This window comes from Odocoileus virginianus, chromosome 2 (assembly GCF_023699985.2).
Source record: "Odocoileus virginianus isolate 20LAN1187 ecotype Illinois chromosome 2, Ovbor_1.2, whole genome shotgun sequence".
NCBI classification, from domain to species: domain Eukaryota; kingdom Metazoa; phylum Chordata; class Mammalia; order Artiodactyla; family Cervidae; genus Odocoileus; species Odocoileus virginianus.
Window position 1 is genome coordinate 41,121,386 of NC_069675.1, and position 24,836 is coordinate 41,146,221.

Sequence of the window (24,836 nt, forward strand, 5' to 3'; positions counted from 1 at the left end):
GCATTAATAAACAGCAACACTACTACTACATTAATTATGATATTGCTATGATTTATTCCCAGGTTTTGCATTTTGATTCTCCTTGAAAATTTATGTCATCTGATAAGCAGTAACCTATTTCCCCTCCTACACCTCCTACCCATCCCTCAGATCTGTCCCTCCTTCCCACCTGATGGGTGTCTGCAGGACATGGGCTCAGAAACACAGTTCTAAAGCAGCTGCATTGTCTCATAAGCATTAATAATTAAAGAACAAACAAACACCACCTAAAGCTCCAACATTTATTGTGTCAATGTTAAGCACACTTCTTAAAAGACAACATAGAATGTATAGAAACAAGGGGTTTGGGGAACTCATGCTCATTTCCACAAGACAGGGAATTGGGTTGGCTGGTCTCGGAGGGGCAGCGGTGGTCCACAGACCCTCTCTAGGGGACTGATTCACTGTTCCAATGTGGGTCTGTTTTTTTGTTTTTACTTTTTATTAAAAAATATAAATAAAATGACACTGCAGGCCCGGGCAGGGAGGACACTGCAGGACTCTGTCTTCGCACAACGGCTTCTTGGAGGCTACTGTCAGAAAACATCACAAACTAGCAGGATGACAGACCACGCAGATGTCGGCTGGGCGGCTCGCGTCCACCCCGCCCCTGGGGGTTCAAATTTTCTCAGAACTTAAGGGTTCTCGAGCTTCCATCCGAAAACTGCCACACATCTTGAGCTCTCTGGGCACTACGCCGAATGGGGGTGTGTGAAGAACCTAGAAAGAGGTTGGAGACAGAGGAGGGAGGAAAAAAAAAAAATACAGGTGTGACTTGGCCCAGTGATTTTCTGTTCTCTAACTAGCTTTTTAAAAATTACAACTTAAACACAGGTTGAGCCACCGGCATCTTAAGCATGATTTAAACCTGAATCTCCCCACCTCCCCTACATCTCTGACCTCTGAGTTCTTTCCCACACCTCTCTCCCCTCCTCCCCCAAAGGATCCAGACCCCCTCCCCATCCCAGGATAGTCCTAATAAGCTGGGGACACACCTGGAAGGAAACACTTGCCCTTATGGCTGAGCAAACTGAGTAGGAAAGAGTCCTTTGGTTGAGGAGAACAGGGGAGGGGGGAGGGAGGGGGACATTTCCTTAAAATAATAATAAAATTATAAAGAAACAAAAAAAGAAAAATTGATGTAAAAGCAGCACAACGAAAACATGAAATGTTATCAAGTTCAACGTCAAAGCAGCCAACGATTTACAAGAGGCGAACAAATCTCTGAAGAGGAAACCAGAACTCAAAACAGTTGCTCCCAAATGGCACCCAAAACTGCCTGTAGTTTCTTTCAAACATGCAGTTTTCTTTTCTTTTTTTTTTCCTTTTTGTAAGGGGGCAAGGCAGTGATGGAGGGAAGAAGGGAGTGGTTATTTTCCTTCGGGGCTCCTCCCTTGCTGTGTACATTGACTTGAAGCAGCAGAACTGGGAGTCCGGATGTGGGATGTGCCGAGGAAGAGGGCTACCACTGTGGCATTCCAGGCTTCGTTGCCATGGCGACCCGAAGCAGGGGCCTGGGGCCTCCTCTCCCCTGACTTGGCGCCGCAGGAGGCCCCAGGGTCTGGAGCTCGGCTGCTTTCCGAAAACCCCCCTGAGCGTGGAGACCTGAGCTGAGGGGCCTGCTGTAGCCAGGTGGGCTCTGGGGAATCCCCATTCCGGGCCCAGCCCTAAGTCACTGTTGTTGAAGCTCCTTTCGCTGATACCCTCATCAAGCCACTTTGTCAGCCTGCTACCGATATTTAAAATCCTAACAGATAAAGTATATAGCTAGCATGGGCATGTACCACATCCACCATTATTTAAAAACACAGCCCCCCCCCCCCCCCTTCCCAACTCATGGGTTTGGGGGCCCTGCTTTAGAGGACAGACCTTGGGGAACTGGCTTAATTTGCCTTTTCTGCCATCTTGTAAAGACCTGATAAATGCTCCCTTTATCACTTCACAGAAAGGAAAAACAGTATTTGGATCAACCATTGAGTTGCGTTCAGCCAAGTTTAGGTTCTTGAGTACAGTGACCCCTGTGAACTGTATTGGTCTCCTTTCCCACGTGAAAGGGAGGAATTGATCGCCTCCCATGATCATGAATGACACTGGGAAATAGAGAGAGAGAGAGAAACAGGCCCATCCCCCTAAAGGCTGATTTATTGGCCATGTGTTTTACTAAATGAAACAGTGGCCTAATGGGATAACAAGATGACAGCAAGCAAAAGTGCAGACCCAACAACCCATGTCTACCATTTGTAGCTAAAGCAGCCCTGGAATAAATGTACATCATCACAATTCCATCTGTGTTCTGACGTCCATGTCTCTAAAAAGGGGTTCATTTATTCTTAATTGGGAAAGTGGCAGGGCCTTAGAAGACAGGAAAATTTGCTAAGTGGCTAACGCCTTTTAAAAGCTAACAATCTTTTAAAATCTAACAATCTTTTAAAAAACATTTTTCCAAGAAGGTTTAAAGAGCACTGCCAATCCCATCCTTATACCAGCAAAAGTCCCACAATTTTTTTTCTTTTTAAATGGGAAATCTGGGGGGCGGGGGGAGAAAAAAAAAGAGTATAGAAGTGAACATTCTTGAAAACACCAGGCCCAGGGACAATGGAGGAACAAATCATAATGAAGAACACATAATTACAACACAGTCATAGGAAATCATGGAGCAGGGGAGGCGTTTAAAAAATGAAAATTCTGAATTTCCTCCCTCACTCTCAGAGAGTAAAGTGTTTGAAGAAGGACAGCATGGGGCCTGAGGCCTCTCAACTCCTTTTCAGGAAGGCCTGACATATCCCAATACCTTTGAACAAACTTTTAGTGTCTGTGAACAAACCATCTCATTTCCTTATTTCCCCCAATGAAATGATATCTAACCCCCACCGCCACTTCCTTTCAAGTTCTCACTTCCAGCATTATGAATATATACAGGATGAACTTATTGCATATACAGAAATGGTATTTAAATAAACAGTTCTATCACAGAATGCCCTGGGAAAAAACTCGGCTACTTCACACTTCCTGCCAGTGATGGTACAAATGAAGAACCAATCTTACTTCTTAGCAACCTTTAAAATATGTCCGTCTCACTCTTTTTGTAAGTCCTAAACAGAGAGAGAACAGTACGTGGTTTTGGGATGAAGGTACTACATGTAAGGCAGAGTGTCTCAGTTAAAATCTGTGAGACATAGTTATTTACTGTACTCCTGTTTATTGTTTTCAAAATGAAGATAAAAGAGAACATTTTAAGCACCAGGCATTCAGGTATGTAGAGAACACTGCATTCAACACATCAGGGGTATCACATAAATTTAACTTGAGAATCCTGAAATGTGTTCATCCTTATTATTTGTTTTAAAAAACTTTATTATGAATTCATCTACTGTTGGAAATGTTTTTTATTATTTAAATTAAGATTTTTAATTTTAGTGTTCCGGATGCAAGATGTCATTTATAAGCTATCTTCCTGTTGTCTAGGTTTTCAGGCTTCTATTATTCACACAGCTTCAGGAATAATATTTTATAGGAGGGTTTCAATAAGTCAGGAGATTGAGAACCCTGAAGAACCTGTCTCCCAATAAATTTATTTAACTTTGGGATTATGTAAATCAAACACAATTTGTGACTTATCACCAGATGTTTGCACCCCTCCCCAGTCCCCATTTGATTTAAGAAATTTGAGCATACAAGCATACAGTATCCACCATTAATTCTGTCTGTCAGGATGCAAAACCTAATTACACTAAGAGCATCATATACTGAGAAATTAAAATGAATACTGTATATAAAACCTGCACAGCTGTACTCACAGCACCTAATAAAGGCGTGATAGGAACACACAGCAGTTTTATGGACATTTAATATGGTGAAGCAGAAGTCACCGTATCTGAAGCTGGCATGGCACTGAAGACTATTTCTCTATGTCTTGAACAGCATTCTGGTTGCGTTGGTGAAGCAAACTTATCTAAAACACATATATCTCCCCTCACTTCACTGCCAACTATCATATTCTATAAGTACCCCCTCATGCCACCCAGCTCCTCCACTATACTCTCCCAAATCATCTCTTACTGGATTCCTCTCTGCCTCTCTGCTTTCCACCCAATCAGACTTTTTAAAAAAGTACACCTACTTTCCCTGTATTTTAGAAAGATAAAACTATTCTTGCCTCAGACAAAAGGCATTCCGTGAAAAGGCCACCTCACAAGGCACCAGGGCATAAGAACTGAGCAACAGAAATGCTACCACAAGACAACAGAATGGCTTTTGTTTTGGTTTTTACAAAAATAAGAACAATGTCGTATCCATTCATCTACACTGGGAACAGGGAGACAGTATCACAGAGGTACGTGTGTAGATGCTGCAACATGCAGTATTTGTAAAAATGACAACACAGATTTCTAAGGAGGGGCTTTTAAGACAGACCTAACTTGCTTTTCAAAGATGTTGCTTCATTTTATAAGTCTGTTGGTAGGCCAAAAGATAACTAAAGGGTATTCCCACTCTCATCTGCTATCAGTCAAAAAGACTCTGTAAAAACAGCTAAAACATCTGTCCCATCTAGGGTCCCTGAGGCTCTTAGAATCACAGAGCAAACCTTCAGGTATCTCAGGAAATCAGTGGCTGATTCCACACATGTGGCCAAAGCGGGCTAAACTCCTAGTTACTGCTTTCTTTTTCTCTTTTTACCTGATGCTTTCATTTCTGGATTTTTAGATTTGAGGGGTGGGGTTATTCTGGGTATGAGGAAAGACTATTACTTGGAAAGGAAAGAGCTGAATTTAAAAAAAAAAAAAAAAAACACCTTTTTTACATTATGTTCTACCATAGGGCAGGTTGGGAGAATAGAAAAGAACTTTCAGACAAGAACAGCAAAAAAAAAATCCAGAGGGAATAAAAGTTTAAGATGCTATTACCAGTAAGTTTTTCATTTATATCTGAATGGATTAAGGCTAAGAGATGGAGGGAAAGTTTTTAACATCAGACTGAAAACACTTTCCATTTCTTGAAAATTATTCTAGAACTATAAAGTCTAAAAACTATTTCCATGGCTTGAGATATGTCTATTTTAATATAATAAGTACTTTATGTTCCTTTATGGTATAATACACGCATCAAAATGCCCATAGAAATAATCCTGAAAAAGACTGACTGGCCTTCTCTTAAAACCTGTTATTTTCTTGAAAGTAATTTACAGAGTGTGTCAAATGAGGACACAAGAAGCTTACATTGTGTACTTTAATTTTTTTATTTTTTTCAATAAAGGGACAAAATGGGTGTATGAACAGGTTAATGCAGACAACTGCCAAAAAAACACAGACAGTGGTTTTTCCAATAGAACTTAACAAAGACCAGAAACAAATACAATAAAAAGCCAGGTTGTAATGACCTTTGGTCATCCAAATTAAAAAAAAATAAAAACAAAGAAAAATAAAAGATCAAATTAAGTGCCTCTGTTTTGAACAGGGCACATAAGCAATAATAAATAGTGACTCCCATAGTAAAAGATAAAATTTCAAGTTACGACAAACAGCTTTCATTACAGGAATAGAAAAGGCCAATAACAAAATATTCTGCATTGCCATTTACAAAAAAGTATTGACTAAAGCGGGCTTTCTCTTTAATATGCTTTGCATATGAAATTCTTTCCAATCTAAATATAAAGCACCATTTAGTTTTTGGCAATGAAAAAAACTGCAAAACATTGTTTTTTTTTTTTTTTCCTTTTTTTTTTCTTTCTTTCTTTTACTGCATATGAAGGTAAGATGCTGGAATGTAGGGTGAGAGAAGGAAAGGGACAAAAAGCACACTACATAACAAACCAACGTTATTAGCTTGCAGTACTGCATACAGTATGGCAGCAGGAAAAAGGAACAAAAAGGATATGTACAACCCCTATGACAGCCATCCGTGTGACATTCTAGCAGGCTCCCCCAAACCGCCATTATATGGCTTTTCATCTGTACAATGTCACACTTTTTTGTTTCTCTCTCTTTTTTTTTTTGAAGCATACAAATAATTTGCACTATATTATCCTGCCAAATTAAAAAAATATACTGTGGCAGCCTGTCTTTTTTTTTTCCACTACCAAAAAAGGTACATTGATACCTTTTAAGAGAACAAGCAACAGTTAAAAATACAAGCTTCAATATAAATACTATAGTGCCTAACACTAGATGAACATTTAATTCAAATACCATTCTAGAAATACAGAAAAAAGACCATAAATGTGTTTTAGCATAGGAATCAACATGAGTGTGCATTTTCCTATATTTAAGTACTATATAATCTTAAACCTTTCCCCAATGTATGTTTTTTTTTTTTTTTACAACCTGAAGAGCGGTGTGTATCCAAGGCATAGAATTTCCACTACCATTTTTAAATGGATAACAAGTCTTGTAACACCACCAAGACAATGGAACCCTAAAATGCAGTTCCCCCCTAAACATAATGAAGTGTTTTTTTAAAAAATTTTTTTCTTAACATTTATATTTAAAAAAGTTTTGTACAAAAAATCCTTGCACTGTAGAAGCGAAAGCAATCATTCATCTCTATGGTAAGTGTATTCTGTTTTCCATTCACAGCGCTTGCAATGTTGAGTCCGAGTAAGTAAGCTCATTAGTCAAGTAAATGGCTGGCAAAGTTTTTTTTTTTTTAGTTTTTTTTTTAAAAATGCTCATCAATGAGATTGTGTTCAAATTATTTTTTTCAGCATTCTTGCAACTTTTCCCTTAAGCATAGACCTGTAAACTGGGAAAATTGTACAGTGCACTTAATTGTCCTATCTGAGCAGGTTTATTTTATACTCAACCTCTGTATCTCTGATTAGAGAAAAGATACAGATATTACAGGCAGAGTCAAGTGCTATTTGAACACCAACTCGGGCAGATGCTAGCTTAATAAAAAAAAAAAAAGAAAAGAAAAGAAAAAATTAAAAAAATAAAATAAAAACAATGAATCCTCTTCCATGTTAACACAAATAGCACACAGTGTATGGAAAAGAAATGAAGTACAACTTTTAGGGAGCACAGACATATATCCTGCTACTCTTAAAATTCTTTTTCTTCTTTTTTAAGAATGTCACATTTAAACACAAGTCTTAAGAATTCATAGTTAATCATCATTGTATCAATATTAGCTTATACACCTGTTCTAGTTTAAAATGGCAAAGAGTACCATGTTGTGCTAATAAATCACATATTTTTCCCCCTCTGTTACCCTCTGTCAAACCTTATTGTCAGTCTCTTCTTTTTAACATGCTATTCGAGGTCCTAACGTTTATTGTTCGATTGTCCATTTGACAACCAAGTAGGTCTGGATCTATTTCTTCTGATGCCAGAACTTTTCTTCAAAAGACATTATTTAAAACAAGTTATCTTCATAAAATGAATTCCTTACTAATGTATTTAATCATGTTTCAGGGCCTTTGCACGTTGCACATTCAATTTAATCATCAGTTAAAAAAAATAAAACTGGGCAAAACAGCCCATTTTTTTTTTAAGCTCTCACCAGGAGCAAAATAGCTTTTATACTGGTATAATCAGTTTTGCTTACAAGATTAAACGAAAGGGAAAATGATGATTAACTAGGACAACGGGTCATATTTTTAGGTAGCCATTGTTGTGAGAAATACAATATAGAATTATACTCTAGGTCCTAAGGTTTATTACCTCACCCAATGTTGATTTAAGCTACAAGTTTATAACAAGTAGAAAGAACCATCAACGTGGTTTTAATAGATCCAAGGCACTCATATTTTAAAACCAAATGAGAGAATAAACTTTTTTTCTGTTAATTTGTCAATTCAAGGCCTTTTCTTCCTCTCCAATTGATAATATTTAACCCTTTAGAGACAGACATTTACCGTGTAGAGATTTTCTTTCAGTGCCATCTATTCTGTCTATAGAGGGTTAATCCAAAGACTGTTTTTCCTCCTCACGTTATAAAAGAAAACTGTACATGATATGTATTACAGAATGTATGCAGCATGGTCTTTTCTCTCTCTCTCTCTTTTTCTCTCAGAACGGAACTGGAAACAGCAACGGTGTTTTCTCAGCAACGAATCGGGGACAATTTAAAATAGCCGTAACATACCATACATGCTGTCTAAGTTTAAAAAAGAAAAAAAAAAAAAACATACACAACATGTAAATTATTGCACAAGAGAAAGGCTCAAAGTTTGCGTAAAATGCAATAGTATTGCCCCATACAGATCATGCATTCAAACGGTGAGAACATAAAGGAAAAAAAGAAAAAGAAAAAAAGAAGAAGAAAAAAAAAAAAACAGGTGTGCTGGTGACAAGCACTCTCATTTTCTTAGCTTCCGTTACTTCTGTTTGTTTGTTTGTTTAAATCACATGGGACTAGAAAAAAATCCTACAGGTTGTGGGGCTGGAGGGCGATGGGGAAGGGGGGGCGGGGAGTGGTGAAAAAAGGAGGTGGCAGGTGGGAGTGAGGGAGGGGGTGTTCATATACCTCTATTCAGTTTTTATATCATTATTCAACACTCGATCACTGTGCCATTTTTTCATGTGTTTCTCCAGAGTACTGTACACGCTAAAAGGCATCTTACAAATTTCACATTTGTAAACGTCCTTCCCCACCTGGCCATGCGTTTTCATGTGCCTGGTGAGCTTGCTACTCTGGGCGCAGGCATAGTTGCACAGCTCGCACTTATAAGGCCTTTCGCCCGTGTGGCTTCTCCTGTGGACAGTGAGATTGCTACAGTTCTTGAAGACTTTCCCACAGTACTCACAAGTGTCGCTGCGTCTGCCCTCTTTTGAGCTGGGCCTGCCCGGGCCCGGACCACTAATATGGGGCGTGCTCCCTCCACTTCCCGTGCCGCTGCGCCCCGAGATCCCTCCGTCCAGCTCCCCGGGCGGCGTGGAGAAGCGCAAGCTCCCGTTCTCCGAGGAGTGCTCCGACGAGGAGGCGAAAGGCGATTGTCTGGAGTCTCCGAAGCTCAGGAAGGGATCTTTGAGCTGCCTGGAGGCTGCGTAGCCGGCGAGCCACTGCGAGTACACGTTCTCCGTGTTGGGCATCGCGGCGGGAGGCAGGTCGAACTCCTTCTCGAGCTTGATGCGCTTGGAGAAGGGGCTCAGCGAGCTGGGGCTGCCCAGCAGCAGCTTTTTGGACAGACCCCCCGAGGCCGACTCACCCGGGGAGCAGCCGCGGCCGTTAACAGTGCCATCGTCTATGCGGTCCGACTCGCCGGCCACCGAGTCTTCGTCGCAAGTGTCCCTGTGGCCCTCGGCCTCGGCCAGGTGGCCGCGTTTATGCTTCTCGCCCAGGACCTGGTGGAAGGCCTCGCTGAAGTGCTGCATGGAGCTGAGCACCATGCCCTGCATGACGTCCGGCAGGGGGCGGCCCTCGTCGCCCACGCCCACCACCGCGCCCCGCGAGCTGTTCTCGTGGTGGCGCGCCGCCTCCAGGCTCAGCCCGAAGCCGTAGTCCACCCTCTCGCTCTCCGTCAGCTCCTCCTCCTCCTCTTCCTCCTCTTCCTCCTCTTCCTCGTCGTCCTCCTCGTCCTCCTCGTCCCCGTTCTCCGGGATCAGGTTGGGGTCGTTCTCGCTCTTGAACTTGGCCACCACGGACTTGAGCGCGCTGCTGGCGCTGCCCACCAGGTCGCTGGTGCCCGGTTCCGGGGAGCTGGCGGTGGAGAGGCCGTCGTCCGACTTGACCGTCATGGGGGACGACTTGTGCATGTGCGTCTTCATGTGGCGCTTCAGCTTGCTGGCCTGCGTGCACGCGTGGTCGCACAGGTTGCACTTGTAGGGCTTCTCGCCCGTGTGGCTGCGCCGGTGCACCACCAGGTTGCTCTGAAATTTGAACGTCTTGCCGCAGAACTCACACGACTTGGACTTGACCGGGGGCTGGGAGGGAGGAGGGGCGGATTGCAGAGGAGGGAGGGGGGGCGTCGCCAGGAAGGGCGGCTTGCTACCTGGCTGGAATGGTTGCAGTAACCTTTGCATAGGGCTGGGCCGGCCGGGGGACAGCGGTGGGCTAGACGTGTTCCCTGCCAGCTCTCTAAGTCTCCTAGAGAAATCCATGGCGGGAGGCTCCATAGCCATTGGATTCAACCGCAGCACCCTGTCAAAGGCACTCGGGTGATGGGTGGCCAGGGCCATCTCTTCCGCCCCCAGGCGCTCTATGCGGTGGGGGTCCAAGTGATGTCTCGGTGGTGGACTAAACAGGGGGGGAGTGGGTGGAAAGCGCCCTTCTGCCAGGCCGGAAGCCTCTCTGGATACTGATCCTGGTATTCTTAGCAGGTTAAAGGGGTTATTGTCTGCAATATGAATCCCATGGAGAGGTGGCTGGGAAGGACATTCTGCACCTAGTCCTGAAGGGATACCAACCCGCGGGGTCAGGGGACTTCCGTGTTCGCTTTCTAAGTAGATTCTTAATCCATGAGTGTTCTGTGCGTGTTGCAAGAGAAACCATGCACTGGTGAATGGCTGTTTGCAAGTTGTACATGTGTAGCTGCTGGGCTCATCTTTACCTGCAAAATAATACAACACCAACATCAATGTTTAATCACCGAGGAGGGCATCAGCAATTGCTTATTTATGTTCCACCTCCAGCCTTCCCTGCCCCCAGCTGTCAACCCCAAGGCCTAAGCCCTCACTGATCCTATCCCCTGTGCCTAGATTGGGCTGGTACATCTGGGGATTGGTGCCCAACAAATTTCTGTCAAAGCAGTCTTCCTGCCATTTGACTGAGTGCTAAGCATTTTAAATCCAGTCTTTAAAGAAGAAAAACCTAGACCAATCCAAGCTCGAGGATGAGGATTCCTACATTCTAGGGAAGTTCAACAACTATCTTCCGAATTTTCCAATCTTTCACCAACTGTGTTTTTTGGGGCAAGCCATTTCATCTCTGTGTTTCTGTTTCCTCCTCCATGAAGTGAGGAACTTGGACAAGGTGACCTAAGGGAAACTCTCCTGCTTCCTAAAACCCCCTGGGTGGCAGGTAAACTTTGTAAATAGGCAATCATTTCATGGAGATATCAAAAAAGAGCAGGTTAACTCATTACAATTCTCTATGGCCCTAGAAATGCTTTTAATCTTTGCCTGAAACACACTAGTTGTTGATATTGTTAAACATGAGAAGGTCCTTGTGAAATAATTACGTTGAAGAGAGACTAGTAACATCTCACATCCCAGCCTGTGTGAGGGGCAGTGAGTCCTAATTCTGGTTCCATAACACCCCGTGGGGATTCCCATGTTTATCTCAAGGGATGCTGCAAAAAAATCTCAAAAGAGAAATTTAATTCAGACTTAACCAATGGGCCGTATCAAATCTTCAGGAGTTGTCCCCCCAAGTCAAACAAATGCAAGTCTAGAGAAGTTAGGAGGAGTGTCTGGTGCCAACTTAAGCAGACACGGCATCCGAACTGAAGAACAGTTAAAGCAGCCAGCACCATGACGGGCAGCAGGCTGAGAAATGCTACACTGGCCTCCTCCTCATTATTTTGAGAGGCTAACAACGTGAACCAAATTATACAACATCCTGCGCCCTCGGCTGAGCCTCAGCTCCAGTTGAGAAAGAAACAGAAAGATACAGTTCAGCTAGTCAACTCTCTGGCCAGTCGCCAAGCCGTCTGGAGAGGGGCCCTGCTTAAGTCACATTATTTCTCTCTCGCTGAAAAGAACCCGAGAGTGGGAAATGCCGCCGTGGCAAAGAAGGGGCCAGCTTGACTTCCCAATCATTCTTTTTTGGAGCTAGCTAAATTAAAAAACATATAAATCAAGGGAGTCACTAACAGTTTACCAGTAATCTCAGCGTTTAGAAGGGCACAGATGCTGGTGGCCCGAGGACTAGGATAAGAAACATCAGTAACTTCCCAGGAATTTCAAGAAAAGACACTTAAAACACAAGCGGGAAATATTCTTAGGTTCCCCCTTTTAAGGGATGGGAAGATCCCCTGGAGGAGAGCACGGCAACCCACTCCAGTATTCGTGCCTGGAGAATCCCATGGACAGAGGAGCCTGGCGGGCTACAGTTCATAGGGTCACAAAGACTCAGACAGGACCACAGATAGTATTTGTCAGTTAACTTTTGAAAAGGGGAAAAATTCACCATGGAGTTAAAAGAGTGGGAATGAGCAATTAATCAATTATGATTCCTCCATTTAGCCAGTCAGAAAGAGAAGCTGGCAGCATCTTCTCAGGAGCCCCAAACACTCGTATTCCAAAACAAGCCAGCCTCACTCAAGCACTTGTCTGAATAGTGGACTCCCGGCCCTGACCTTGTAATTTACTTTACAATGCATTTATAATCTCACTCAATATATCCCACTCCTGGGTAAATCTCTTTAACAAGATTAGATGATAAGATACCAAAATTAGGTTTCAAACATTTGCCTAATGTGGAAGGAGAAAAAAAAAAAGGCAGAAAGATTTTGAAAGAAAACGCTGACATTAGTATCACATTATCTGTCTATTTTTGTTTGCCTCCTCGCTTCAAAGAGAAATAAAAAGCATCATTGAGAGTATTTTCATAAATTTTTTGTTGTTGTTGAACAATGACTTGGGTCCTAAATAGGCAGGAAAAAACTATCTGGTTCCAACTACCGTGACCCTCTATGGCTTTCTCCTTTGCCTCTCTAGGACTCTGTGTTATTATCATTCATTTAGCCTGACAATCTGAATTGGGTAAGTAAAAAGGAGATTTGTCAGCTGAAGCAAGTCCTTAACACTTTCATCACTACCAATGCCTTTAAATCGTATTTTACCTTATAATATTCTATTGAAACCCAGGACTGGACCTATAATTAGCAGTGCTGGTTTTGCAGGCACCATGAATAAATTCCAAAACCTATAGCACTCCATTAAGGATCTCATCTGGGTCTCTTTGAAAAGGCTTAAATGAGGAAAGTCCATTTTATTTTGCTGCCCTGAGCTTTCTCAAATTTTGTTTTCAGAGCCAGTTATGTGATCATGCTACAGTATGTTAACACTGGGCTTTTACCCTCCCCTCTCTCTCATACATCAGGTCAGAGAAAATGGCATTTTATCTTATAATGAGCACACAACATACAGTTTTCGCTACCGCATTTTAGTATTCCCATCAACTAGATATTCTAGATCATGAGGGCAGCTAGTGTAATCGTAATGTCAATGAGAAGGGCTGTTACGATTGAGACTAAAGATTACATGGAAAGAGCTGCTTTGAAACTAGTAATTATTACCAGTCCACTAATAGTGAATGATGCATCACAGGCTCACCATATAATCTGTATTTCACTCGGCTCATGCCAGTGCACCATATTATATTACAGTGCTCACAGACTCTAAATTCCTAAACTGCAGTCATCAATAAATGTGTTACTTGCCATAATTTGTGAAATTACTTTGTTCATAACATCTTTGATGGTTTAGAAAGACCAGAATTGATTTCCTGCGTGGCAAAATTAGGGCTACATTGATTTATTGACGTGTAAAATATAATAATATTCTTCATTTACTCTGATGAAAATCAACTTCTCAATTTGAGAGCCTCATTGGGCATTCAGGGGGATTGTTTTGATTTAGAGCAATAAACGGAGATCTGGCCTCGAGCAGAGGAACTCTGAGGTATCACAACGGTTAAAATGAGCTATTAGCTCACCTACAGCTTTTACTTTATTTCATTTTATTGTATAGGAAGGAATGACCCCATTTCCAGTTTGTCACCAATGCTCAGCAGTTATAATTTAGAAAAGCAAATTCTGATGAGGGACTCTGGCTCTACTATTTACTGGCTGGTGGCTCTAGGACAGTCATTTAATTTCTTCAAGTCTTAGGTTTCCTATCTGTAGTGTTAGTTGCTCAGTCGTGTCTGACTCTTTGTGACTATGGACTGTAGCCCGCCAGGCTCCTCTGTCCATGGGATTTCCCAGGCAAGAATACTGGAGTGGGTTGGCATTCCCTTCTCCAGGGGATCTTCCCAACCCATGGATGGAACCTGGGTCTCCTGCATCGCAGGCAGATTCCTTTACCCTTTGATCACCAGGGAAGCCCCTGTCTGTAAAATGAGTGTAAAAACAGTACCGTAAAGAATTGTGAGGCTCAAATGCCAAATGTATATAAAAGTTCTCTGTAAACTATCATGTCCAACATGAATGTGAGTCTTCTTTATTCCTAGGCTTGACTAGTTGCCTAACACGATGACTAACCGCACATTACACACCCACAAGGGCTTTTGGAGGAAAGAGTGGAATCCAGGATCCAGGCCTTCTCAGGCCAAGGGGAGACCCCGGTTAGAGGAAAGCAAAAGTGGGTGATTTTAAGGCCCTGGACCATGGTCCACACAGCCAGGAGGCCACAGCATAAGTGCTAAATGCTCTGAAAGCCTAGGGCAGATGGTTAAGGAAGCGGAGTGGGGTGCGGATCAGTTCTGCCCGAGGACTTCCTGGATCCCTACGACCCACTCCCACATACCTCATTCTGGTCACTCCTAAACTGGCCCTGCCAGCGTGGGCACCAGCAAACTAGAAGATTCCTAGTTTCCCACCCCCTCAGATCAAACTCCCTGCCCTCAGGAGGATGAAGCCGGGGAGAGAGAAGGCGCCTGTTTCCCAGGCAGCAGCCCCTGGGCCCCCAGTCCACCCTCCCCTATGCCCCACTCTTTTCTCCTCCCTTCCCTCCCAGGGCTCTGCTCCCACAGCCAAGGACAGGCCCCAGACAGGCACCCCCAGCAGAACGAGGAGAGCTCTCCCCACCCCGTCAGCAAGAAGGCACTTGACACCTTGAGTCCAACCCCCTGAGTTCTCTGCAATCAGTGACCTAACCCAGGCTTCAACCCAGCTAGGTTGGGGCGGTGTGGGGGAGGAGGTGCTTTTAACCCCTGCACCACCCAGCCCTCAGGACCTCAGGGCTTGTGAAATTTCATACAATAACTCTTTGTTAGCTAGAATTACCTAGGAGTTAATAAAAATAAACAACCAGCTTCCAGTTTGTTCTCAGGCTGTAGGCCCTGCCCTGCAGACACCATTCACAAGAAGACTGGGTCTAGTTGACCTCCTATCTGAAAACCAGCCACCTTGAAGGCCCCAACTCCTGGCTCTTTATTTTTTTCATTTACTTTCAAAATAAAAATGGTTTCCTTAAATACAAATTAGACAGCACATTTCTTTTCTTCTTGAGCCTACTTTTTTGTGTTTGGGGTAGAATCAAGGCCCAGGCCCTCACCCTCTCCCCATCAGACTTTTTAGCCATGCATGACTCATACCATGTATTCCAACAGAGGGAAGCAAAGTGTATTACCTTTTAAAACAACATCTTTCAGAAACATCTTTATAAACACACAAATCTAAATTTCACAAGAAGGTCCCCACTATAAAAGTTGGCTTGAACCAATAACTGGACTGTGATAGTGATAGTGATAGTGGGGGTAGGGGGTGGTATCTTTGAATTTTAGCAACAATGCTGGGCATTTTTCTCTGAAACTAGGAAAAAAACAAGTAGAAATTACATATGTAATGTACCATGCATATATAAAAATATACCACGTTTAAAAACACACGCATATATAATATGCATGAGGATACCTCTACAGTAACTCTAAACTGAGTCCTTTCTGGTAATGGGCTCTGCTAAAGACACATGTCATGGAGTAAATTCAAAGTCCTCTAAATGAGGCCATGAAGGTGAATGCCCAGCAATAAAATAGACCCTGAATAGACCTATGCAGTCACCAGTCATGGAGCCACACAAGACCCTTGGGAGGAGACCGACAGGGAGGAGCTGCTGTCAGCCTCATGCCCCCAGTAAGGAGAAAAAGAAAAGGGGGAAGGAAAAAAGTCACTGGGGCTGAATGACCTGGGGGAGTCAGGTGCCAAGTGAGTAATGAGATACACATATGCAGATGCCAAGGTATTTTGGAAGTAACTCCTTTCAGTACTTAAAACGTAAGGGTAATTTCCAGCAACTCTCATCTCTACACACATGGACATTTGTAGAAGAAAATAATGCTCAACTTACAAATACCCTGCGGGGCATATTCTGCACTCATCCCAGGCGTGGGGATTAGAGCTCCGTGTGCAGAACGAGGGGAGGAGAGGCCCCTCCAGTGCAGAAGTTTATCTGTGAAAGAAACCCAAAATCAAGCATGAAAGCTATAAACAATGTGCATTGTAAACCACAGGATATCACATTTCAGTTCCATTAAAATAGATTAACATCATTACAACAGCCTTGCAGATAGTGCACAGGCCCAAGGCCTGTATCAAATGAACAGTGGTGACTTCTTTCCCAGTTCTGTTTTTAATTTTGGTCTTTTTGACAAAAGGGAAGGGAGTTGATGTTTTAGGTATGGGGTAGGAGAAGGAGTGTTCTTTGGTTCATTTGTTAGTCTGATTATTGTCTTAAAAGAGATATGTGAACAGCAAAAGGAAATTGCTAGTATGATTGGCAGGCTGGTAACATGGGGAGGTTATCTGCAAGGCTGGTTTACATGCATACATTTACTTTACTTATAGACAAGCTCAAGTGAAAAACAATATGGTAACAGAAAATGAGTGGATTTGTGACTCTTTCCTTCTGGAATAGAGTTCCACTCTGCCTTCCCTGTCCTACACTTCCCCTGCTGTATTTAGCACCTTCAATGATAGGGGAACCGTGGGCATCTCAGGACTTGGAATTCCATCCATGCAGTATCTCATATGGACATGTCTTCTTATAGCACAAAGCAACGTAAAGACTAGACTTCCGAGGTTAAGGTAATTCGGCCAAATCCTCACCTTAAGGATAAGGAATCCTGCCACTCAGTGACTAGGAGACAACCAGCATTCCAAAGACAGCAGCACCCAGAAAGAGTGGCCCACCTTCTCTATTCCACTGCACTGGGCTGCATCCTGGTGAGGAAAAATGACTGCTCACACTAATAAACACAAATCTAGCCATAAATGAAGCATTTCTAGCACTGAGATTTTTGTGAGAAAAATATCAGGTTTGTTCAACCTGAGGATTGTATGGTTTACATGGTGAGTTCCTAGCTTGTGCAAGCCCACCTCAAGCTTAACCAAGCATGGACAGGTCAAGCTTGAGACAGAGTGGAGGAGAGGGGCGGAGCAGGGCACTCCATGTGCTCTAGTGGCTTGGAGTTTGAGGTGATTGGGGGACGCAGCAGAGAAGAAAAGCAGACTTGGATGGTGAGTAAACAGAGTATGTTTTCCATTAGCCTAATATGAAGAGCACTTAGAAGAGTTGTTGCTATAGTCTAGGAGAGCAGGTCTCAAGTGCAAAATACGTCCTTCTGCAGATCCCACTGCCAAGAATAGCCAGGGCAACAAGGTTTCCTTTCCTGAGGAGCCTGGTGGGTAGCAATGGCGCGGTGCTCGTGGAAGCGCTTAAATCTGTTGGTACCTGGCCTGCCCAGGGAGGCTGCCTAGGACCATCTACAGAGGCAAGTCCTCCTTTCTGAATCCCCCCAAAAAACACAAATACCACAAAATGAACCAGCAAGAGCAGAAGACTGGACTTAGAAAATAAGCATGTCTTCATCCAACTGCTTACATTCCATGAATTGAGAGGTGAGGGTGAAATTAACTACAGCTTTAGTCATAGCGTTTTTCAATGAGAAATCTGAGAATGCATTTATGCACTTGTTCTTGCCTCAGCTATTGAATAAATTTGTTTGTCACCAAGACTGAAATCTGTTTCTTAGGAGACCCAGACAACTGGGTACTATGACCCCAACATAAGAACAACAAGGATGTTCACATGGGGGTAGAGTCTCATTTCATATTCCCCGCCCCTGACTCTGGGAAGCAACCCTTTGGTGCCTCGACTAGACCTCCAGCAAGAAACCGGAGAACCGTTAACCTTGTCCAGGCCTAACCAATTGCATGCATCTCTTGTTGGCAAACTCCTCTACTAACCCACTGGCCTAGAGCAAACCAAGCTTCTGGCCCAGTTCCCCACAGCACTAGGCCACAGCGTGAAGTGGTCTCACCAAGGAAAGTCTCTGAGTACCTGGCACCATGATTTGGTTTTGGTTTCTGAATTGTAAAAAACCTTAGATATCATCAAGTCTAATGCCTTTGTTTTGTAGATGGGGAAACTGAGGCCTTGAGAAATGAAGTTACTGGCCCATAGCTAGACTGATGGTTAACCACAAAGTGAAGATCAGAATAAGTCTCCCAACCGTCCATCCAGGGCTCTTTTCTGGGATATCCATCTCTCTCCTTCCCTCTTGTGGTTCCCATCATGTTCTGCACTGCCCAAGAAGTACCAGTGAGGAGGGATCGCTTTCTCTTGAACCAATGGGAGGAATAACCGCTCTTGGAGGAGAGTCCAGCCCAGAGGTGTTGAGTGGGCCTTTCGAACAGTCTGAATGAACTGACTTGGTTTCAAAATTAGAAAACAACACCTGATCTGCTTCCTGCGGGTCTTGGCTCACCCCCACTGTTGTCATCCTCTACCTCTGCTTCCCCTGAGAATCAGCCAATAGAAGAGAAACAAAACCTCTCCTATGAGCCAAACAAGCTTCTGACTTCGTGAGACAGACTCATATTTGCATTTCTCTTCCCCCACGAAGAGTGACAAACGAAAGGCAACTGGCAGCCCCAGCTGATTCTGCAGCCTCTCCCACCAAACACGTCTCTAAACACATTCTCTTTGGTAAGCAGAATCAACATCCCCATAGGAACTGGAAATGCTAAATTGTTAATAGCCTCCCTAGGGCTTAACTTTTTGCTATGATGCTTTCAATTATTTCATCACGGTTTAGGCAGAGTGGAGTCTCACGATTAATGCGTCTAAGCATCACCTTCAACCAGCAGCTCTGCCCCCCCCAGGCCTCTTCTCCTCCCACCCACATTTTCATTCTCCCCAGGGGGAGGTGGGCTCGGCTGGCTGGCAGAGAAGTGGGCAGTTTACCTGTTGCTCCCTTTATTTCTTCAGTGGTCCTCTCAGGGCAGTGGTTCTCAAAGTGCAGACCCAAGCCCAGCATCAGCATCACCTGGGAGCTTGTTTGGAAATGCGAAGTCCCAGGCCCTTACTTAGACTTACTAAATCAAAAACTGGGTTAATGGGGAGGGTGGAGTGGAATACAAAAACCTATGTTTAGCAAGCACTCCCAGGGATTAATATGTACAATCCAGTTTCATAAGCACTGTCTTAGGGTAAGGAGAGGTATGGAAGCTGGAAGCTTTGAGGTTCTCCTGGCAGAGATCCACTGGCTATGAGGTTGTCTGGAACTCACCTCTTTTAGGACCAGAGCAAGCTTGGGAAATTCCTAAGGATCCCTCCATGTGGAGTCCAAGGTTCCAGCCTCCCTCACTGATCAGCAACAGGCCCAGACTCAAACAGGGAACGCTCTTTGCGTAACTTCCAAACAAGATTTTGTCAGGCAGATGATGTCCTCACTGCTTCCACAAAAGTGGAAATGTTTGTGAGTGCAGCTGTGGCACGCTGCATGGTGTAATGCAGCCAGCACTGGACTCCTGTTTCCCTTTCTGGATTTGCAAATATGTGGCCCTCTTCTGAGTCAATCTTTTCATATGCCTTGTACTCCTCTGGTGAAAGGCACTTTAACCTGTTCTGTTGCATAAAAGTCTCTTCAGACCCAGCATTTCCATTTAGAGCCTCGGAAATGCCTTATGCATTTGTTGTTGTTATTGTTTAGTTACTAAGTCATATCTGACTCTTTGGGACTCCATGGAATGTAGCCCACTGGGTTCCTCTGTCCGTGGGATTTCCCAGGCAAGAATACTGGAGTGGGTTGCTGTTTCCTTCCCCAGGGACCTTATGCATTATTAGGTTGCAATGGTTCCTTATGGCTAAATAACCAATAATGATTCTTATTTTTTTCAGGTCTCATTAAAAATCTGCACTGAATTGGGAATGGTTTTGACTGAGTGTTATGCATGGGTCACTTTACATTTCTATGTGCATCGGGACCAACTTTTGACAGAAAGCGCTATAAGCCAGGTAGGACGTCCCTAGAATTGAAGATCATTAAATCAAGTTCTAGGTTTCCTCAAGAACATCTCAAAGATTCCTTTACTATTGACCTGCTATTGGTTTCCAAAACAAATCCCTGGGTATGTCATATAGCCACATCACCGTCTAACAATCAACAAGTAATCCTGCTGATGTACAAATGGGTGGAAACAGCCGAGCACAAGGCAACATTTCCAAAGCACTGCATGACTGCTCCAGGTGCCGACTTTTATCAAGATTTGAAAACCCAGGCCTCTCTAGAGAAGTACATACATGTATGGATGTTTGCTGTTTGCTAAAATGTATATGTGCATCTATGTATTTCTTTTCTTAAACACACATTTCTAGATAATTTCGCTGTTTTCCTAACAAGATGAAGCACAGGAGTAGAGCTAGCCCCAAGAGGAAGGGTCACCCTGTGAAATATGACCTCCCACTCACCTTGGGTCTTCATGAAAAGAATGGATGACAGTCCACTATGATGAGGAAGAATCTCTCTATTGGTGACAGGCCAAAATAAAGGACCCTACCTGTCCCTTCCAGCTCCAGCATTCTCAAGTCTCTTCTCCATCCCCAGCCAATAGCCAGCCAAATTACAGACTACACTAAAAATGCATCCTGAAAGTTTGTAAAGTTCCATGAATGAACTCATTCTAGTTCTAGTAATATTACTGCATCTAAATCACAAAAATAACGACAGTGCAGCTAGTCTAGGATAGAGGCTTCTTTATCTAACTGAAAGTAAATCCACTGAATGTCCTTTTATCTCCTGACCCTCTTTAGGACAGATGCCAGCCCTCATCTCTCACTAGAGTATGTATATTATAGTTTGTATAATATAATATTACAGAGCAAACATTAGCAATACCTGTGTCTTGAGTTGTGTCAGTCTGAAAATGTGCCAGCTTTATCACTGCTCACAGACTTCTTAATTAACCTTCTGATATTGTCAAAATTGCATTCCCTTTTGTTCTAGAAATGAGCATTTATGTGAGTGCGTCTCCCATCACTATGCTTTTTCACTAGCTAAGATTTTACCAACTCGTGACGCTCTGTACCATCAAAAGCAAACAAGAATTCTACAGACATCACTTGATAGAATTCCTTTGCTGAAACTTGTTTATGGTCCTTGTATTCCTAGATACTTCACCAGTGACTTTAATCTCATCAATCACTCACTTAAAAACTCTTTCCCCCACCCTTTTTTAAACCAATTCTATCATCTCAGAGCCTTGATTATCTAAACAACATGTTACTAATTTCACCTGTTAAGAGTTCTCACCCTAGGCATCCACTCTATCAGTGGGGAGAAGAGATGACATCTTTCATGCCCCTTTATCTATAAAAATGCAAAAAATGCAAGCCACCAATCTGTCAGGCCTAAACAGAATTTTCTGCAATCTGTGTCTTTAACATAAGCAAAGCATATAATTCATAAAAAAAAAAAAAAAGAGCTTGCTTTTCAGAAGAATAAGTAAGCCAAAGACATTGTGTTGTTCCATCTTTGTGTTGAAATGCAGATTTCCCACTAAAAGGCAAATCCTTCATTTCAAAAGGTTGAATAGGATGGTACTTAAAAAAAGAATTCCAGCTGGTTAAATTTAGGGTGTTGAAAAAAGTTCATTCCAATAATATTCTTTGGCTCTAGGCCCAAAGTATTTTCACTTGATCGTGAATTAGATAAATTTTTATTACATTTTAAGCTCTTCCCTTAGAATCATGGAACTTCTCGAGGAGACTGGAAGGGCAGCTGCATAAAAAGACAAATCATCTTATACGACAGTTTTTCTTTTTTCCTTTGTTTAACTGTGTACCTCACTATGCAAAATGTGTGTACCCAGTATAAATTCCATTCATTCATTCTTTGACACATTCATTCAACAACTATTTACTGAGTGCCTATAATGCACAAAGCAATGGGCTATCTCTGTGGGCAAAGCAAAGACAACTCAGACACAGACTTCCCTACAGGAAACTCCATCTAGTAGAGAAGATAGACCTGGAAAGGAATCACTACACCCCAAAGTAGAAAGTGCGTCACAAGACAGGTACAGATCAACTGCAATGGAAATTCAAAGGAATTTTGGAAGATAGGACAGTGGCTCTGGGGAAGAGGTAACTTAGGGACTAGACCTGGAGGTCAAGAGGAAGGACTTTCTAGGTAAAAGAAAAGGCAAGTGTGGATGCCCAGAGAGAAGCAAAGCTCAAGATATACACAGACCAAACAGGGCTCAACAGGTAGTATATTTAACTCAACATATTATGGACAAACCCACTCAGGTGACAAAAGAGGATATGGTCATCTAAATAAGTAAACTCTCAGGACTTTTGCGAAGGATTCAGCTTTCACAACTTATTTTCAAACATCACATTTTCTTACAATAATGGTTACAGCCATGTGGATGCTGGTGAAACTATGAAAGTTCATCTGTCCTGTTTTGTTCCTGCCCCATCCCCCTCACCTTGATTGTTTTTCCCCCTGATGAATGGTGGGTGGTCTGCCAAGGCAGAATTCACTGTGTTTTATTCCTCTGAGTCAGCCAAACAAGTGCTGATAGCCATGTTCTTCCTCGCAATACCACTTCCCCAGCTTAAATAATCTATTTCAGATGTATCATTGCTAGTTTCAGATGGGCTTGTACTTGCTGACACATTTTCAACAAACGACTGTGCAAGAAATGCGGAGATTTTCCTATACTGCTGTGTCTCTTCAATCATCAGCTTGACCTTCCTTCCAAATTTCCCTGCTTTCTTCTCTTCAAAGCCCTGGGGAGGGCGGGGGTAACCCTACTCCCGCTCTGAGTCCTTATATGGAGGAATCTGTTTGTGTGTGGTGGGATGTGAGGCAGAGTGTGTGTGTACGTGTACACGCACGCACGTGTGCATGCATGTGTGTACGTGCACTAGCCTCTACCCAAGATTATTTTTCAGGTTATTTGGGGGAATTTGGAAACAACTTTTAAAGAGGCCTTGCCCAATGGGTTCCTTCATGGGTACCCTGAATCTCTCTCCAGATTCCTTTCTTCCTGTAGGATGTTAGGGGCTCATTCCTCTATAGAGACCGCTAGAACAAAATCAGGAATTTAAGCTCTTCAATCCCAACTCTGCCATTCACCAGCTATGTGACTTTGAGTAAAGCACTTCCCCTTACTGGCCCTAAGTTTTCTCACCTTTAGAAAAAGAGGACTGGAGTAGATGAATGAGTTTTTTCTCCCAAGCGAGTCTTGAGTCTCCTTGGGACCAGATCAAGAGCACAGGTAAGACACCTACTACGGCCCATCCTAGAAGGTGGCCAGGATGGCAGGATGAGGGCAGTGTGGGCTGGGTCTGGCCCCCAGGCTAATTCTTAAGACTCAGAGTGTAGGCCTGATGGTGGTGGTTTCCAGTCTCCTGGTGTACAGTCTTGCAAAGCTCACCTGTCTTGAGTTTCAAGCAGGAAACCTAGGTGGGACCTGAGCCAAAGAGACTGAAGGTCAGAGAGAACCAGGAAGAAATTTCCCACAAAGGCAGGCTAAATGTCAAGGGGAAAGGTCTCTGTTGCCCGTGCCAGAAGGCCAGTGGCAAAGATCGGCCTCATGCCAGAGCCTGGCACCCACTGTACATGAGGGCACACACAGGACTCTGAGAGAAGCCAGAGTCCTCTCCCAGACACCCCAACAAGAGAAGCCAGGCCCCAGTGCCCTGTGGTCCCTGCCTCGGCCAACTTGCAGGGTTCCTGGAAAGCCGAGTGTAAACTGAATTTCTGTAAACTGAATCACATTTGCTAACGGACATAATTTCAGGGATGTTTCATCACCCTTCCAGGCTCATCGAAAATTGGCAGGGCTTCTAACACTTTTACCTTTTAAGTGCTTCTTCCTCCACCCCCTCCCCAACCTCTCTGTCAAGTAGTTAATGATCTGTAAACAAACACTTTAAATTCAGTGGGGGAGCTCACTATTTAAAGGAACCCTGTGGCGAAACCTTTTGAAAAGTTAACAATCTTTCTGTAATGTGAAAAATCACCCTCTAATTTATTGGTTTCCATTGATGAGATTTGGTGTGTATTGGACTTTCTTAAAGTGGGACTCAACCACAGTACCTTTGTGGTTAGAAGAAGGGGTGAGGAGTGAAGAAGCTGAAGTCCCAGATGCATTTCTTTTGCCCTAATCATCCAGCCTCATGCACATGTATTCACAGACCCCACTCACCCCACAGAGAAAAGAAAAGGCCGGAAAATCATAGCCCCAGCACCTGGAAAGCTACACCTGCATCTCTCCAGGATTTGATGCCTGGAGGAACGAGCATTTTCACATGAGGTGCTGTGCTAAGTCACTTCAGTCGTGTCCGACTCTTTGCGACACGATGGACTGTAGCCCGCCAGGCTCCTCTGTCCATGGGATTCTCCAGGCAAAAATACTGGAGTGGGTTGCCATGCCCTCCTCCAGGGAATCTTCCCAACCCAGGGGTTGAAGCAGTCTCTAAGTCTTCTGCATTGGCAGGCGGGTTCTTTACCACTAGCGCCACCTGGGAAGCCCTTGAGGGAAGGAAGGCATTTGGGCTGTAAAGGTGGGTCCAATGAGACTGACCATTTGCTCAGCAAATGTTTAATTCTGATAACACCAGCCAGGGCAGAGAAGGACTTCTCTATCAAAGCAAGCAGAACATGCAACTCCCAAACTCCTCTGAAGGGGCCACCCCGAGCCTTTTTTTTTTTATCTATGTCAACTTGCAACAAACAGAATTTATGCCTCCACATCACCATTTTCATCAGTCTCAAGAAAATGCCAGAATAAGCTGAAGAAAACCAAGCTTGGCACTTATAGGAATGCCCCTGATATTTTCAGGTGGTCTCGGGCCTGTGGAGGAGGATGTGGGCGGGATGTGGGTGGCGATGCTGCTGGG

The 24,836-nt window shown here is 43.5% G+C and overlaps 1 protein-coding gene across 17 annotated transcripts in view; it reads right to left on the bottom strand.

Moving 5' to 3' along the window:
• Positions 1 to 267: 267 nt before the first annotated feature.
• BCL11A (BCL11 transcription factor A) overlaps positions 268 to 24,836 on the bottom strand; it is a 98,895-nt gene continuing 74,326 nt past the window's right edge. For 4 of the 17 annotated variants that reach the window (XM_020909050.2, XM_070478665.1, XM_070478649.1 and 1 more), the window contains 3 exons: positions 15,990 to 16,091; positions 8,503 to 10,525; positions 676 to 759 (listed from right to left, as the gene is read on the bottom strand). In XM_020909050.2, coding sequence (XP_020764709.1) covers positions 8,505 to 10,525; positions 15,990 to 16,091 — 2,123 coding nt within the window. In that variant the 3' untranslated portion in view covers positions 676 to 759; positions 8,503 to 8,504. Of the gene's footprint in view, positions 760 to 8,502; positions 10,526 to 15,989; positions 16,092 to 24,836 lie in introns of all 17 variants that reach the window. The other 13 variants (XM_020909051.2, XM_070478675.1, XM_020909053.2 and 10 more) reach the window with 7 other exon arrangements.